Source organism: Schistocerca serialis, chromosome 1 (genome assembly GCF_023864345.2).
Source record: "Schistocerca serialis cubense isolate TAMUIC-IGC-003099 chromosome 1, iqSchSeri2.2, whole genome shotgun sequence".
Taxonomy (NCBI): Eukaryota; Metazoa; Arthropoda; class Insecta; order Orthoptera; family Acrididae; genus Schistocerca; species Schistocerca serialis.
The window spans coordinates 1,170,097,791-1,170,114,516 of record NC_064638.1 but is presented as its reverse complement, the minus strand read 5'-3'; the positions used below and the strand labels follow the sequence as shown (position 1 = coordinate 1,170,114,516).

The following is a 16,726-nucleotide window of genomic DNA, read 5'->3' as shown; positions in this document are numbered from 1 at the left end:
AAAGTAAATTACAATCTTGATGCGAGGAATGAATGGAGCGCAATTCAGACCAAGTACGAGCCTGAAATGTTCGCGAAACACTGAGTTATCATGGACCCCAACGAACAACGTCAACAGTGAGCGGATTTTATCTTGCTATAATAAAGTTGTTACAGACAACAATACAGACATATGTTGACTACTTTCTTTTGACCAGGAAAAATATATATTTAAAAAAAATCAGCTCTCAAATACCAGTTTACTTACTTTCCTCGGAAATACTGATATAACAGTAGCAGTTAATGAAGTAATTGGCAACTGCAAGATGTTACATACACTAACAACAGGGAGTAATCAGATTCTATTAAATCTAGAAATCTACTCATTTCCACAAAATAGAAGCTAATTTTGCCAAAAACAGATGCTAATTTCGCAAAATATGGTAAAACTCCATTTTTACGTTCCTGGATTTTATGTTTTCCTGCTTTTTACATTCATTTTTGTTGGTCCCACCAGGAGCCACTCAGTACATTTACTTCCTGTCATTAACAATTCTGTGTGATAACATTTCCAGCATTTTCTGTTTCTCTTGATGTTATCATGAACTTTAACATTGAATTTCATACGCATTTCTGCAAAAAGTGCATTGTTTTCTGGCTCAAAGCCAGTAGGAATAAAGCAGAAAACACTGACTACATGCAAAGGCACTGATCATGTAACATAGTATAGCGCAGAATTTTATTGTCAGTGCGTTGGGTCATGATCGCCTCTGTTATAAGTTTGCAGTGTTTTGAAGTGTGGAAAAGTGTACAGAGTCCCTGCCTTAATGATAATCACGATCTGATGATAGTGACTCTGCCAGCAACATTCCTCCCATTCACTGTGTTCTATTACAACAGCTTTAATTCAATTTCACAGTCATTTACACATATAAACACCAATTTTGAAGACAGTCATCTCTATAATGGGCTCCCACGAATCACTGTTACTTCTGCGGAAAATATGCTAATCTGTACCAGTCTTAGGTTGGTACGATGTAAACATTCCTCCTCAAGATGCTCTGTAATGTGATGACAATTATTGCCCTCTTTTTCACCCAGGACGTTCCTGAACAGAGTGACCACCATGTTGGTAACAAGCTGTAGATTTCATTCCTCCTGTTCTCTGTTTACAAATGCTGGCAATGTTAGTATTTTAACCAATATTGTGTTCATGGTTTGATTTGCCATAATTTTATAGTGATTATCAATAATAAGTCTCACTTTAGAACCTGAGTATCATCTTAATGTGGTTTCACACATGAGTAGAGTTAACTGCTATTAGAAAGAAACAAAAATAATTATTTCAGATATTTTTTTTTTAAATAGGCAAACTTTAAATTGCGTTAATTTCATATTTTGAACACTGTAAAGACAATAACAGTGAGATTAATTTATTTGTTATTGCTTGTTGTGCTTCCTATACTCTCTTGTATTTTACACTTTTTTGGGTCAGTCCACTGAAAGTATAAAAAGGGGCTTTTACTGTATAGATGCTACATTTTATGTCCCCATTGATAAGTTTGCACAGTGGCTACATAAAAACAAACCAATCTAAAATAAACTGTTTACCTTTTTCTATTACAAAACAACTCAGAAAGTGAGTGAGTGCAACATCATCAGATCACTAGTAACATATCTGGACCAGTAACTGAAATGCGATGCACAATTTAACATTACGATAGAAAGATGTCTTTGTCTTTGAGGCTTCTTTGGTCGATATATGGAGTTGAGTGGAGGTCAACATGGTGAGTGGAGTTGAGGATACCAGGCTGAGTGAGATAACGTAATCCTCTGAATTTAAGAAAGTAATCCAAGTGCTAAGCAAATACGAAGAAAAGCTAAGTGTGTATCAATCATTTTGTATTCAGCATTTAGACAGAGTTGTGGCAGGCAAGCCGAGTGGAACAATGCAAATGCCAGAAGCTATAAAAATAGCTGGAGTGTTAAATATAATAAAAGGAGAAAGACATCTATGTGAACTGTACATTTTTTAGCAGAATTAAGTCCTCAGTGCAATAAAAAGTTTTGATTTAACTTTTTTTCTTATGGTTTATGACTCCAATTATCAAACTAGTGTGAGTGACATGATGCACGACAATCCAGTACTTGCTCCCCCACACCAGTATCCTACAACAACCAGAGAAGTTTTGCACCAAACTGTCACAAGTGGTTTACCTATTATGCAAATTAAAAATAACCAATAAGGAACAGATTCTGTCTTCATATATTCATCCTCACTTAACATGCAGATATTTAGCAAGAGACCAATTTTCCGGTGCAAAAAAAGGGGAGGGGGGAGAGAGGGAGGGGAGGGAGGGATGGATGGAGGGGGAGAGAGAGGGAGGGAGGGAGAGAGAGAGAGAGAGAGAGAGAGAGAGAGAGAGAGAGAGAGATACAAACTGAGCTTCGCCATAGCCACACTTCAAGCCAAGCTTCATCGCAGCAACAGTTAAAAAGCTACAAATCCTAACAGGACCTTCCATTTGTATTAAAGCCCATTTACTCTCAATGACAAAGCAGTCGGAGACTAACTTGAAGAAATGATGTTCACAATAACAGTTATGTTTCTGACATAGAATTTCCTAAAGCAAATATGTAATTTTTAAATTGAAATCTAAATCTAATCTGTAGTTTTTAATGTAAAATCTCATAACCAAACCTGCATAGTAAGTGCCGTCATCAAAACTCGATGTGTGTGATCTGTCGTACATGAATGAATAAATGACCTGCCAAGAACATGCTTATATCATGCTACATGTCTGGTAAACCCCAATGGCCCAACATTTACATTAAAAACTTTCAGTCTAACCAGCTAATGGACAGAATACTGAAAGGAAGAACATATGAAACACTATTCACAGAGCTAAGGAGCTAACCAAAACATTACAGGTCTTCATTTTTCTCATATGAGTGGGTTAGACCCAAACTCTTCATATGAAACTGTGTAGTACAATGTGCTTAGAGGCAATAAAAAGTAATTAATGTAATCTGTTGTTCAGATAGAGTGACAAAACAATTTGAAGAACAATGCAGAGATGCTGAAGTAGTCCAGTTCATATGTAACTTTAGTTACAGCACATACATGTATGGTCAGCTAAGGAACATAAAAACTCCTGTTGTTATTAAGCTGTTACCACAAAACAGGAAATTCAACAGACCCACATTGTGACTTCACAGTGTTTCATATTTTCTCTACTAAATACTAATAAATGGTTTGCCTTATATATCACAGACTAGCAGTGGAGAAATAGGCAACCCATCAAATCCTTATACTATCTGGCCCATTATTTTGTAAAGATGATATAAACTGTACATTTCACAATGTGGTCAAGAGAGACCTTTACAAATTAAGTACTATAACATGATTGCAGACTCATTTGCAGAATTTATGTCTTTAACTGACAAACTATCTGGCTCAATGGACCAGTAGTAAAGTGCCAGACTGCAGATCCAAATGTCTCAGCCTCAATCCCTGGTCACTCCTAAGATTTGTATCTGTCATCTTTAGCAATGTTTCTTGATATGAAAAATGACAAGTTCCACCATGGTTTGGAATACAGATTTACATGTAGCTCCCTCTATAATCATCTGGTTGTAGAAGAGGAAGGGTATGACGTACTTACTCCGACAGGACCATGCGTAGTAAGCACTGTGGTATACAAACCAATCTTATGATTGGTAACAGTTTTAACTTTACTTTTGAGACCAAACCATACACTGTCTTTCTTCTTGCTGCAAGGAAGTAAATCTCCGGAGTCTCAATAGAGAACAGGTTACCTTTCATTCTCTGTCTAGTCCTGCACCTTTCTGATGGCTAACACATCTTGAAGTGACATCTAGACATATGTCTGCGAACTGTAGACTACACACCAGCAAAAGGTTATTTCTTGTAGTTTTCATACCAGTGCACCTGCTCTTGTGACAAGGAGGGCCGAGACAAAGACAGAGCTTTGCTGAAGTGATTGTGCTTCACATGACTAGCATCCATTCCTTCATCAGTTAGAGCCCACAAAGCAGCCTGAAAAAAAGAAAAAAATAATGCTCTGTAATTAGGTAAGAATCACTTCAAACATCAGTAATGGATGGGATGGAACGAGCCAAAATGTCAAGGATAAGAGATGGAGGGACAGGGCACATAAAGGTATACGAAATTGTTGCATTCCACTGTGTATCACTCTCTTCCTATTCTGCTACCTCTAACATACCCCTTTCGGACTTTGTCAGATCATTTGGGGAGGGGGAAGTCCACTACACACAATATGAAATACTAGTACTGAAAACTTTGATGTTATTCACTTCTGCACCTGTATGACAAGCACACTACTACTTAGGACAGTCACATAGGACTCCACTTCAAACGAGATACAATAAGCCAAGACAACAGGAAATATCTACATATACATCTATACTCCACCGACCACATAATGGTGTATGGGGTAGGGTACCTTTGTACCGCCGTCACATCCCCTTTTCCTATTCTACTCATGCATGGTTTGCAGGAGGAACAATTGTAGTGTTCCATGTGACCTCTAATATTACTGGCCTTATTCTTTTGCGATATATCTGTAGAAGAAAGCAATTGGTTGTCTCTTCTAAGAATGTGCACTGTCAGAACTACCAGCAAACTGCACTGTGATGCAGAATGCCTCTCTTGAAGTGACTGCCACTGGAGTTCGCCGACCCATCAGCAATGCTTTCACATTTACTACATGAATGCATAACAAAAAGTGTTGCTCTACTTTGGATCCTCTCTATTTCCTCTGTCAATCAGGATCAGATATGTATTCCAGACAGATAAGTAATATTAAAGGTCAGTACAGCCGATAGATAACACAAAACAGAACAGAAAATTTGCATTCCTAGCTTTCGGAACTTGCACTCCAACACATCCTTTCATCCCGCCATCCCCCTGGACTGAACCTACGTTAACCAACCTCACTCCCATTTACTCTTCAGTCTTCTTCTTTTTCCCTCTCCTCTTTAGCCATTCATGCATCTTTTCATCCTACATAGTTGTGTTTATCTTTATACTATATACCTCTTTACTTCTGTGTGCACCCTCTTTGGTTTGAAGCTGGCACAGTACTTAACAGTAGAATATCTTTGGCTTCCCTCTAACAACCATGCCTCCATCCTTGCTACCCTCCCTGTTTACCTTTCCCCGTTGCTTCATAGCCTGTGTTGTGAGTAACTGAATCCACTTTCTCTTCTTCCCTTTTTTCCCCTCTCTCCTCCCTGAAGAAGGAGCAAAGTTCCGAAACCTAGGAATGTAAATTTTCTGTTCTGTTTTGTGTTATCTATCGGCTGTACCGAGCTGAGGTAAGTACTGGCCAGCCCCTCTATCTCTTTGTTAGTATTTGTTTCACATCTTTATATGAGATTTTCCATTAATAATTAAGCAATATTGAAGTTCATACATTTCGACAACAATGTCCTCGGAGCGCAGTGCTCTAGTGCTATACTTTGATTAAAACAATACCTGAGATCACTGTAACATTAGTTTATCTCATGACAGGTTTCGGCTTATTTGAAGTCATCCTCAAAATATTTGGGCCCCCTATGACTCGTGCTGGTGGCTCCTCGGTTTTTCACTTGATACCACGTCTGTACACTGTCACTGCATACGATCTTGGCATCATGCAAAAAACCAAGGAGCCACTAGCATCAGCCATAGGAGGCCCAAAAACTCTGAGGACAGCTTTAACATCAATCATAACTGGTCGTACAATAAACAAACATTATTGTGATCTCGACTGTCATTTGAATCACAATATTCAAGTATTGGTTGAATGAAGATTTTGTAAGCTACCTCCTTAGTGAGTGGGCTACATTTCCAGAGGATTCTTCCAGGGAATCTCAATCTGGCATCTGCCATGATAAGCTTTATGTAGATGTTTTATTTTGTATTGCTCTGTAGACATACACCTACATATTTTATGGGCTAATATAACAATGAAAATGATCAATTTTTGACAAAATAAAGTAATTAGATAGATAGAAAATCCACTTACCATGCGGCGGCACAACACACTCATAAAAAAGGGTTACAATTACACAAGCTTTCAGAGCCAGTAGCTCCTCCTTCAGGCAGAAGGGCTGAAGGGGAAGGAAGAGGGATGAAAGAAAAGGACTGGAGAGGTCTAGGAAAAGGAGTAGATTTCTGGAAAGTCACCCAGAACCGCGGATTAGGGGAGACTTACCAGACAAGATGAGAAGAACGACTGATTGTTGGGGACTGCATTGGACGAGATTTGAAAACCTGAGAGCTTAAATATGGAAGGCGGGGTAATATGCAATACAGAGATTACTGCTTAACATCTTGCAAGAGTTAATAAGAGTAAAAAGCTAAGTGCATTGTACATAACAGATGTGGGAGGGGGCAGTGAAAAAAGGACAGGTAAGGCATTGAAAGATGTAGAATACTAAAACAGAGTGAAGAAAAGAGTAGTTACTATGAAGAAATCCTGAAATGGAAGAAATTAGCATAAATTAAGGCCAGGTGAGTGGCAAGAACCAAGGTCACGTTGTAGCACTAGTTCCCACCTGCAGAGTTCTGAGAAACTGGTGTCTGGGGGAAGAATCTAGATGGCATGTGTGGTGAGAAACAGGCACTGGGATCACGATTGTCGTGTTGTACAGCATGCTCTGTAACAGGATATTGTGAGTTGCCGGTATACACCCTCTGACTATGCCCATTCATCCTAACTGATAATTTAGTGGTTGTCATGCTGATGTAAAAGACTGAACAATGTTCACAAAACAGCTGGTATATGACATCGTTTCACAAGTTGCTTTCCCTTTGATAATATATGTTTTGCCAGTTACAGTGTTGGTATATGTGCTGGTAGAAGGGTGCATAGGGTAAGTCTCGCAGTGGGGACAGTCACTGCGGTAGGACCCATAGGTTAGGGAGATGGGTGCAGGAGCAGCATAGCGTTTGACAATAATATTGCGGAGATTGGGAGGGCAAATAAAAGCTGTTCTAGGTGTTGTGGGCAAAATCTCAAGACAGAATGGATCTCACTTCACTTCAGGGCATGATTTTAGGAAGTCATGGCCTTATCGAAGTAGTTGATTAATACATTCCAGACCAGGATAATACTGTGTGACCAGTGGGGTGTTCCAAAGCTGTTTTTTGGAGGAAGCAGCAGTACCAGGATTGAATGTGATGACCTGGGAAATCTGCTTTTGAACTAGGCTGGTGGGGCAACTGTCCAGTGGACGCTGAGGTGAGAATGGTGGGGTATTGCTGTAAACAGTCTCCTTCCCCATCAAAACAAATATGTTTGCCTCAAATGCCAAGGCTGTGTAGGAGCGAACATTTGATGTGGAAAGGATGGCAACTTCAAAATGTAAGTACTGTTGTTTGTTAGTAGGTTTAATGTGGACAGAAGTATGTAGCTGGACTCCAGTGAGGACGAGATCAACATCAAGGATGCTCGGGATTTGGAATATGACCAAGTGAAATTTAATTGGGAGGAGGAATTCAGAGATTCCAAGAATTTTAAAAGGTCAGCCTCACCATGAGTCTACATGGTTAAGTGTATCTAAACCAAACCACGGGATGAAGACTTATGGATCCCAGGACAGCCCCCTCCAAATGACCCTCAATTTATGTTAATTTCTTCCATCTTTGCATTTCTTCATAGTAACTAGTCTTTTCTTCACTCCGTTTTAGTTTTCTACATATTTCATTGCCATACCCATCTGTTTTTCATTGACCCCTCCCACCTCTGTTACATACAATGCACTTAGCTTTTCACTCTTATTAACTCACGCAAGATGTTTAAGCAGAAATCTCTATCTTGCATATTACCCTGTCTTCCACCTTTCAGCTCTTAGGTTTTCAAATCTCATCCAGTGCAGTTCCCAACAATCAGTCTCTCCTCCTCATCCTGTCCAATAAGTCTTCACTGACCCACATTCTGGGAGACTTTCCCAAAATCTACCCCTTTTCCTAGGTCTCTCCAGTCCTTCCCCTTCACCCCTCTGCCTTCCCCTTCAACCTTTCTACCTGAAGAACCAGCCACTGGCTCCGAAAGCTTGCCTAATTATAATCTTCTTTTATGCGTGTGTTGTGCTGAGTTGTATGGGGGGGAGACCAGACAGCGAGGTCATCGGTATCTTCGGATTAGGGAAGGACGGGGAAGGAAGTTGGCTGTGCCCTTTCAAAGGAACCATCCCGGCATTTGCCTGGAGCGATTTAGGGTAATCACGGAAAACCAAAATCAGGATAGCAGGATGCGGGATATGCGTGTGTTCTGCTGCTGCTTGGGTGAGTACACTTTTTTTAATCTATCCAATTAATTCATATATTTTATGGATGTGACTGCTTCAAGTGATTATTCTGCAATAACGTAATTATTGTAATAATGGGTCTCTTACATTTGCTTGCACAGGGGCTGAACTTTCACTGCCTGTGTCACATGTTAATCCTCTCCAGGTCCTCTGCATTTTGTTAGAATTTTCTAGCATTGCAACTTCTCTGTGCACAACAGCACCACCCGCAACAAGCCTCATAGAATCTCAGATGTCATCCAAGACGTCATATATACATATTGCTTAGGTATATTGCGAAAAGTAATGATCCTGTAACATTCTTGTGAGATACACCCAAAGTTACTTTCATGTGGGTAAATTCCTCTCCATTTGAATGTTCTGCTGTGTTCTGTTAGCCAGGAATGTTTAAATTCATTTACACAGCTGGCCTGATATCCCATACACTCATATTTTGTTAATTAGACAGCAGCACTGTTATACTGAATGCCTTCCAGAAGTCAAGGAACACGGCATCAACCTGCATGCCGGATCTCGTGGAAGAACAGAACAAGCTACCTTTCACAAAATCATTGTTTTAAGAGGCCAATTCGATCCTACAAAGGAGATTTTCAGTCTTCACCAACTCATAACATGTGAGTATAAAACGGGTTATAAAATTTTACAACAGGCCAGTATCAGATATAGTCCTGTAGTTTTGTGCATCTGTTTGCTGTCCATTCTTAAAAACGGGAATGACCTGCCCTTTTTTTCCAATCATTAGGAATTCTTTGCTCTTCCAACGACCTATGGTGTACTGCTGTAAGAAGGGGAGCAAGCTCTTCCACATACTCAACAGAGAACAGTGCTGGTATTCTGCTAGGTCCAGTGGCCACTCTTCTGTTGAGCAATTTTGGTTGCTTTTCTATCCCTGGGTCATCTATTTACTACCTGTCTTTTTGACATTCGTGCAACAACTTAAAGGAGGAGTTACTGCATTATCTTCATCAGTGAAACACTTTTGAAAAAAGACATTTAGTATTTCAGCCTATGATTATCCTCTGTTTTAGTGTCATCTTGGTCACAGAGTGTCTGGGCACATTGCTATTATTTGTTTAATGATTTAACATAAAACCAGAATTTCTCAAGATTTTCTGTCAAATCACAGACATAATTTTACTTTAGAATTTGTTGAAGCTTCACACACATGCCTCTCCTTACACTAATTTTTGCTTTGTTTGGTTTTTGTCTGTCTGTGAGTCACATTTGAATTTGCAATGAAGTTCACTTTGCTTTTGTAGCAACCTTCTAGCATGGCTGCGAAACCATGGCATGTTTTCAGCCCTCACAATTTTGTCTGGTACATACCTGACTTGGGAGTACTGCACAATGCTTTCGAACTTTGTCCACTGATGTGTGTAGAGCATCTTATTTATTCATAATGTCAAAGTTGAATATTATGACTATCCATGATATCATAAATGATCATCAGCTTTTCTGAACTGTAAGCTTTCAATATTTGCAGCCCATAACTCCAAAAAAGTAAAACCAATAACTCAAGACTTCAATAAACGCACTTCCATAGACACTGTGACTGTCATTTCAAATCAGGAGACTTAAGTCGCCTAGGAGGCAGAGCAGAAATTGATTTCCCCTTCCTTCAATGTATCTTCCAGTACTGTTACAAGGGAAGTCAAGTTACTCACCAAATTACTATGAACTAGGTATGTATCGAATGAAAGAACTGCGTCAGACAAAACAAAGTACAAGTTTACGTGAAACTGAAAGAAATTGAAAAATCATTCAGTGATGTTAAGAATTGTATAAGAACAGAATTTTCATTTGTTTTTTCTTAAAGCAGGGCTCGTTAAAATCAGGACAGATTAACATTGTTCTTGCAGGTGTTTTGCCAGAACTGGTGGAAATATTCGTTAAAAGTATTTCCTGAAAAATGGGTTTCTTAATTCAGAGTTTTACTGTACTTGTTAACTCACTATGTAAAATGTTTAATTTATTTTTACTTATGACCTTTTAATGCCATGGTGTGAATTTTTATCAAATTCATTTCATACATTACCTCCTTACACAAAACAGCCAAGTCCGCCCCACTGTAAAGGTCAGTGGCAGCTGCAACTGATGACAGGTCAACACAGGGAGCGAGAGGCATGTGCGCCGTATGCACGCGAAGTATTTCCAGACGGGCATGACCATTTGGTGCAGACACATACACCAAGCGGTCCAATCGTCCCGGCCTCAACAGGGCATCATCAAGCAAATCCGGCCTATTTGTTGCTGCCAGTACAATCACACCAGCTACCTGCAAGATTTGTACAACTTAAGCATACTCAAAACAAAATTTCATGTGCCCCCAAGTGCTTGTATTAATATCTACAGACATTATAGTAAAATATTAAGTTAGCACTACTAACATCAAGCACACCTTTCAAACAACAACTGTGCCTAAGCTTACCTGCTTCTATACTATAACAACTCTTTACATCAGTAATGTCACAAGTATTTTTAATTCCTTTTTTTTTATTGCGCTGTTTTTCTCAAGTTACATGGAACCATTTGAGTCTAATTCAATCACACAACATCTAACTCATCCTATTCACATAATGCTGATAAAAGGAAAATTTCAGGAATTGAAGAAGACATGACAAATTTGCATTATTATATTAATATAAAATATGTAAGAAAGTATGGTGAAGGCATCTAAGTTATTGTAGTTCTTTTTATGAGAGTCCACATTGCAAACCACAAATCCAATGAACCTACCCAAGTACAGGGACGAAAAAATTTAGACAGGCTCTAATAATGGCTGACACAAAATTTGTGACCAGATACCATAGATCATTCTGTTAATCTTTTGCTATGCAAAAAACATTATTTCTGAATGCACCCAGTTACACCAAAATACGGTGCTATTACATAAAAATAAAAAGCTTTTGTATTACAGTGTCATTGTATGCAAGAATATTTCCAAAGTGAAGACATCATCAGTCAAATTTCTGCACAAGATTCTGAATGTGATTCTTAGAAGAAACATTTTCATGTGCCATCAGTCTTACAAATTTAAAATTTGAAATCAGTACCTAAAAATAATTTCCTGTTTCTTCATTAATCACTGCAGCTCCTGAATATACCAAAGTTCTGAAGGCATCCACAATCTTACAGCTTACAAGGAATTTGCGCATTTCTTGATTTGACTTTAATGTTTCCACAAAATTTGTTTTGTGCATGTAAGCATAAGCCACATAAAAGAGGAATGGTTTCAAAAACAAATATTTTAGCTACATAATTTATCAGCAAGGAAAACTTTGTAAAAAGAAAATGAAGCAGTCTTAGAGACTAAGTGACTGACATATTGCTTTATTTCTCAATTTTTTATGACACAATCAAATAAGCACTTCACAATGCCATAACAGGTTTTGATCAACCAGTGGTCATTTTCAAACTAAAGGCACATGGGGCAAGTGGTTTCTGCTGTGTTGTTAACAATAGTCAAAAGCAACTTGTAAACAAGGTATTCATGTTTGTGTAATTTCTGAAGTAATTTTTTTCTAACATGAACATCAATTCTGCAAAGATAGAATAATTAGAATAGGAAAGTTTATGGCACAGGTGCTCCCTTAGAAGACAGTCATGTCAATCAACTATCTTGTCAAAAAGTCACCATATGTGGCCATATAATTGAGTGAATGCATGGGTATGGAAAATTTTAACTGAAGATAACATTTAATGATTCAAAGAGTTACGAGCCAGCTAAAGTGGAAGCTTGGGGAGTGTAAGTTATTGTTTAAAATATTCATAAAGAAGGTACGGTGCAATAGTGTCTAGTTAGCCACACATAATATGTGGTGCAAGACTGATGCAACAAAATGCCAAAATGGTGGAGGGAAGGAGCAGTTCATGGCACTCTGATTATCTTTGTGAAATGAACAATTATACTGTGAATGAAATCAAAAATTTACAAGTGTATCGTTCTATAATATCAAATGGGGTTACTAGCAGGGACAGGCAGCAAGATCTGCAAAGAATTCATGACACTATTACATCTGATGGTGATGATAGTATATCTGAAATGCTGCTGCTTGTCTCGGCTAGATACTAAAAATTAGTTCTACCCCTACATTAATGTCAATATTCTGCAAACCATTGAAGTGTATGGTAATGAGGGACTTCCTACTGTGCTATGTATTAGGGCTGCTTCCCTCCCATTTGCATATGAAGTATGGGAAGAATGACTCTTTAAGTGGCTCAGTGCTCACTGTTATCAGGCTAGTCTGGTGTTTATAGTCACTATGGGAACACCACCTAAGCACTTATCTTATGGTCCTAAATACATCACTGGAAGTCAGTTATTGAAACTTTGTAAATAGGCTTTTACTGGACAGTTAGTATCTAATTTCAAGTGTGTGCCAATTTTGAGCTTTCAGCATTTCCATGAGTTTCTTCCTCAGGTCAAATGAACCTGTCATCATTAGTGCTGACCTTCTTATAAACATTCAATACCCCTGGTTGGTCCTATTTGGTATGGGTCTCTTACATTCAGGCCAAATTCTAGCTAAGGTCACAAAAAATTTTTATATGCAATACCTTTTGTATACTGACAATTTTCATAGCATCCTAATATGGAATCAATGTCTGCCACCTGCTTCAACTATTGTATCCCCACGAATCAAGTTGGCTAATTCAAACTATGACACACTGACACTGCAGCCATAGGATACTAAATTCTTGCAGTTTGCAAAGTTTTACATTTTTGATCATTTTAAGCAAGTCGCCAATCTTTGCATCACTATGTTATCATGCTTTTTTCAGGCAGTATTTCAAGGTAACTATCATAAGCATAAAAGACTGAGGCTATTACTATTGACATTGTCTGCCAGGTTCCTAATATGCTACATCATCATTAAGGGTCCCAACACACTTCCTCAGGGTAAACATGACATTACTGCTGTACCTGTTGACTCCTCATTCAGGATAATATACTGTATCCTCTGTACCAAAAAAATCCTCAATCCAATCAAAACTTTTGCTCGGTACTGCATGTGATGGGGCTCAGGAAATATTTCAAGATTCTACAACAGATGTATACCAAAGATCTGGGCTGCAATTTTGAGGGTTGCTTCTGCTGACCACCTCAAACAATGGAAAATCCAGGATGAAATAATGACAATATTATTTTAAAGGAGATACTGTTACTCACCATACAGAGGAGCTGTTGAGTCACAGACAGGAACAACAAAAAGAAGTAGGAAACACACACGTGGCCACTGACTCTGGCCCAAAGCTCAAATGTATAGCAATCTTCTTTGCTGTGCTTGTCTGCAACTCAACATCTGCTGACCTGACAGATGAGTGTGACTTTTGCTTTCTTCCAGCTACTGGCCACAGTTTTTCTTTTTAAGAAATTTTCTGTATATTTTGATTAGTGGAGGAACTAAATCTCAGCATTTCTGCTTTCACTTCTATACTTTCAATTTCAATTCCTGTTAATTCACATGTGTCTGAAAATTAACTTTGGTGGCACACATAGCCTTTGCAAACAACTACGCTTTCTTCATGTTTTCTGAGAGGACTTTTGATAAGATTTTGCAACAGCAGTGACTGAAAGCTTCATGCACTGCCCTTTTGACAGTCTTAACATGTTTCATTTAGCATCTCCCTATCTATATCCTATGTTTCATTTTACACCTTGGGAAGTCTCTTTACAGAGACTATGTACCATGGTTGGTCTCTGCCATTATGAACTGTTCTACTACATACTTCTCAATCTGGTACATGGTGAATTATTCTTCTAAACAGTTCTTCCAAATGCTCCTGCTCAGAGCAATATAATTCTAATTTTTCCTTGAGATGCGACACTGCCATCTTTATCTAGTTGGCTGAATACGTAAATCTTTTCACTTGTTTTATTCATCCTTCGTACTTCAGTAATTATTTCTGTTGCCAGTTCAGTTCAGCACTGCATTAGTTGTCCAATCTACCTATCAGATCTTCAGTATTTTCCAGAGCAGCATTATAAGTCCTAAAATACCCTGCAAACAATGACGTAATAACCCCCTGGCATATAACATAACACAGCATGTGGAGTACTTGCAAGAGAAATAACTAAGTTACTTACGTGGTTAAGAGTCCACTGTGGCCTTCATGGGACTGGAATGGCTGACAAGTTAGCAAAAGAAACAATAACCATGGGCATTCAGCAACAAGATAAGGTTCCATACTCAGATTTCATAATCCAAGTCAAGGAAATGTTAAGAAACAAATGCGATTGAATGGAAAAGACTTAGTGCTACTAGAGGACATCATCACAGTGAATTATAACTATATGTATCTCCATTCCACTACTATATTAATGACTCATACTTCAATGATTATATGTGACCGTACTTTACTGATTATATGTAACGATGTCAGGACTAAAAGTCAATCAGGGACGCTATCAACAAAAACCACATCAAACAGAGGTATGACTTGCCACACTGAGTGTGGAGAGCAAGATGACAAACCACACTGCTCCCTGTCTGTGATAAATATAGGCAACTGACTTCCTACATAATCAGTTTCTGAAGTAGAGGAACAAAGGACCTCACAGCATAACAAAGCTTCTCTCTACTATGGATGTCAGCATCTTCAAACTATTATCTATCTTCCTTGCTGCAGAGGGTGTGGAGATATGACAGTAGGAGGCTCACACGATTATCTCAAAAATTCTCAAAAACCTAATCATAAAAAGGGCAACATTAAGAATTTTGATGGGACTGTACATGACTGAGAAAGAGTGCGGCTGCAGCATGACAATTTTGTGAATAAATGCTCAACATAATGAGCCCAGATTCGAGGACAATGGGGCAAGGAATATAATTCAAATACTCTGAAGTGAAAGAGAGAAGATAATTCAACTGAACTGTGTGTTTTTATTATTTTGCTTTTTTAATCACCATTATGTATTCACGGGCATAAGGAAAATGAGCAACATCATAATGCCCAGTTTGACTTATTTGCTTTGTATTCCATATGATAAAGATTCTGGAGAAACTGACTCTCCTCAGCCATCATTAATTGTGTACATGTGGTGCATGATGGCCTCTTCTCATAAAGCAAAGCTTCCTCTTTCACATTATGAATGTGGGACTGCAACTTACTTTTGCTTGAGAACCTTGAGTGTCCAATGGTCCACCAATACCATCCATTTCCAGTAGAAAGGCAGACAACACTCTCTCCTGAACACCCCTCTCTCTTCCCTGGCGGCTTCCGACGAGAGCATCTGGTGACACATTTTTGAGACAAAATATCTATTAATAAGCAACAGTTACAGGACCTAATGGCTACTGAGATAATATGGTAACCATAAAAGGGCACAGAAAATTACTTCAAAATTACAAGGAAACACAGCGGCTGATTAGTATTTACTTTCAGGAGATATCGTTCCAATTTCCAGTGGCAGGTGGCATTGTGCCTAGCTGAAGCTGTGTTTCTGTTACTAGTAGAAAACAGTCAATTTTCATAGAGTAAAGTGATTGTGTGAAGCATATTTTGTAAGTAACTTTGTTCTTTTATATCTCATTTATCCAGGCAACTGAAGATTTGAAACTTCCTGGCAGATTAAAACTGTGTGCCCGACCGAGACTCGAACTCGGGACCTTTGCCTTTCGCAGGCAAGTACTCTACCATCTGAGCTACCGAAGCAATACTCATGCCCAGTACTCACAGCTTTACTTCTACCAGTACCTCGTCTCCTACCTTCCAAACTTTAAAGAAGCTCTCCGGCGAACCTTGCAGAACTAGCACTCCTGAAAGAAAGGATATTGCGGAGACATGGCTTAGCCACAGCCTGGGGGATGTTTCCAGAATGAGATTTTCACTCTGCAGCGGAGTGTGCACTGATATGAAACTTCCTGGCAGATTAAAACTGTGTGCCCAACCGAGACTCGAACTCGGGTCTTTCTTTCAGGAGGTTCATAGGAGAGCTTCTGTAAAGTTTGGAAGCTAGGAGACGAGGTACTGGCAGAAGTAAAGCTGTGAGTACCGGGCGTGAGTCGTGCTTCGGTAGCTCAGATGGTAGAGTACTTGCCCGCGAAAGGCAAAGGTCCCGAGTTCAAGTCTCGGCCGAGCACACAGTTTTAATCTGCCGGGAAGTTTCATATCAGCGCACACTCCGCTGCAGAGTGAAAATCTCATTCCGGAAACATCCCCCAGGCTGTGGCTAAGCCATGTCTCCGCAATATCCTTTCTTTCAGGAGTGCTAGTTCTGCAAGGTTCGCAGGGGAGCTTCTGTAAAGTTTGGAAGCTAGGAGACGAGGTACTGGCAGAAGTAAAGCTGTGAGTACCGGGCGTGAGTTGTGCTTCGGTAGCTCAGATGGTAGAGTACTTGCCCGCGAAAGGCAAAGGTCCAGAGTTCGAGTCTCGGTCGGGCACACAGTTTTAATCTGCCAGGAAGT

At 39.1% G+C, this 16,726-nt stretch overlaps 1 protein-coding gene across 1 annotated transcript in view; it reads right to left on the bottom strand.

Annotated features, from left to right (window-relative positions):
- Positions 1-2,373: 2,373 nt before the first annotated feature.
- LOC126418527 (spermatogenesis-associated protein 5-like protein 1) overlaps positions 2,374-16,726 on the bottom strand; it is a 73,665-nt gene continuing 59,312 nt past the window's right edge. The window contains exons 7-9 of the mRNA XM_050085332.1: positions 15,431-15,552; positions 10,354-10,593; positions 2,374-4,038 (exon numbers count right to left, since the gene is read on the bottom strand). Coding sequence (XP_049941289.1) covers positions 3,901-4,038; positions 10,354-10,593; positions 15,431-15,552 — 500 coding nt within the window. The 3' untranslated portion in view covers positions 2,374-3,900. The remainder of the gene's footprint in view (positions 4,039-10,353; positions 10,594-15,430; positions 15,553-16,726) is intronic.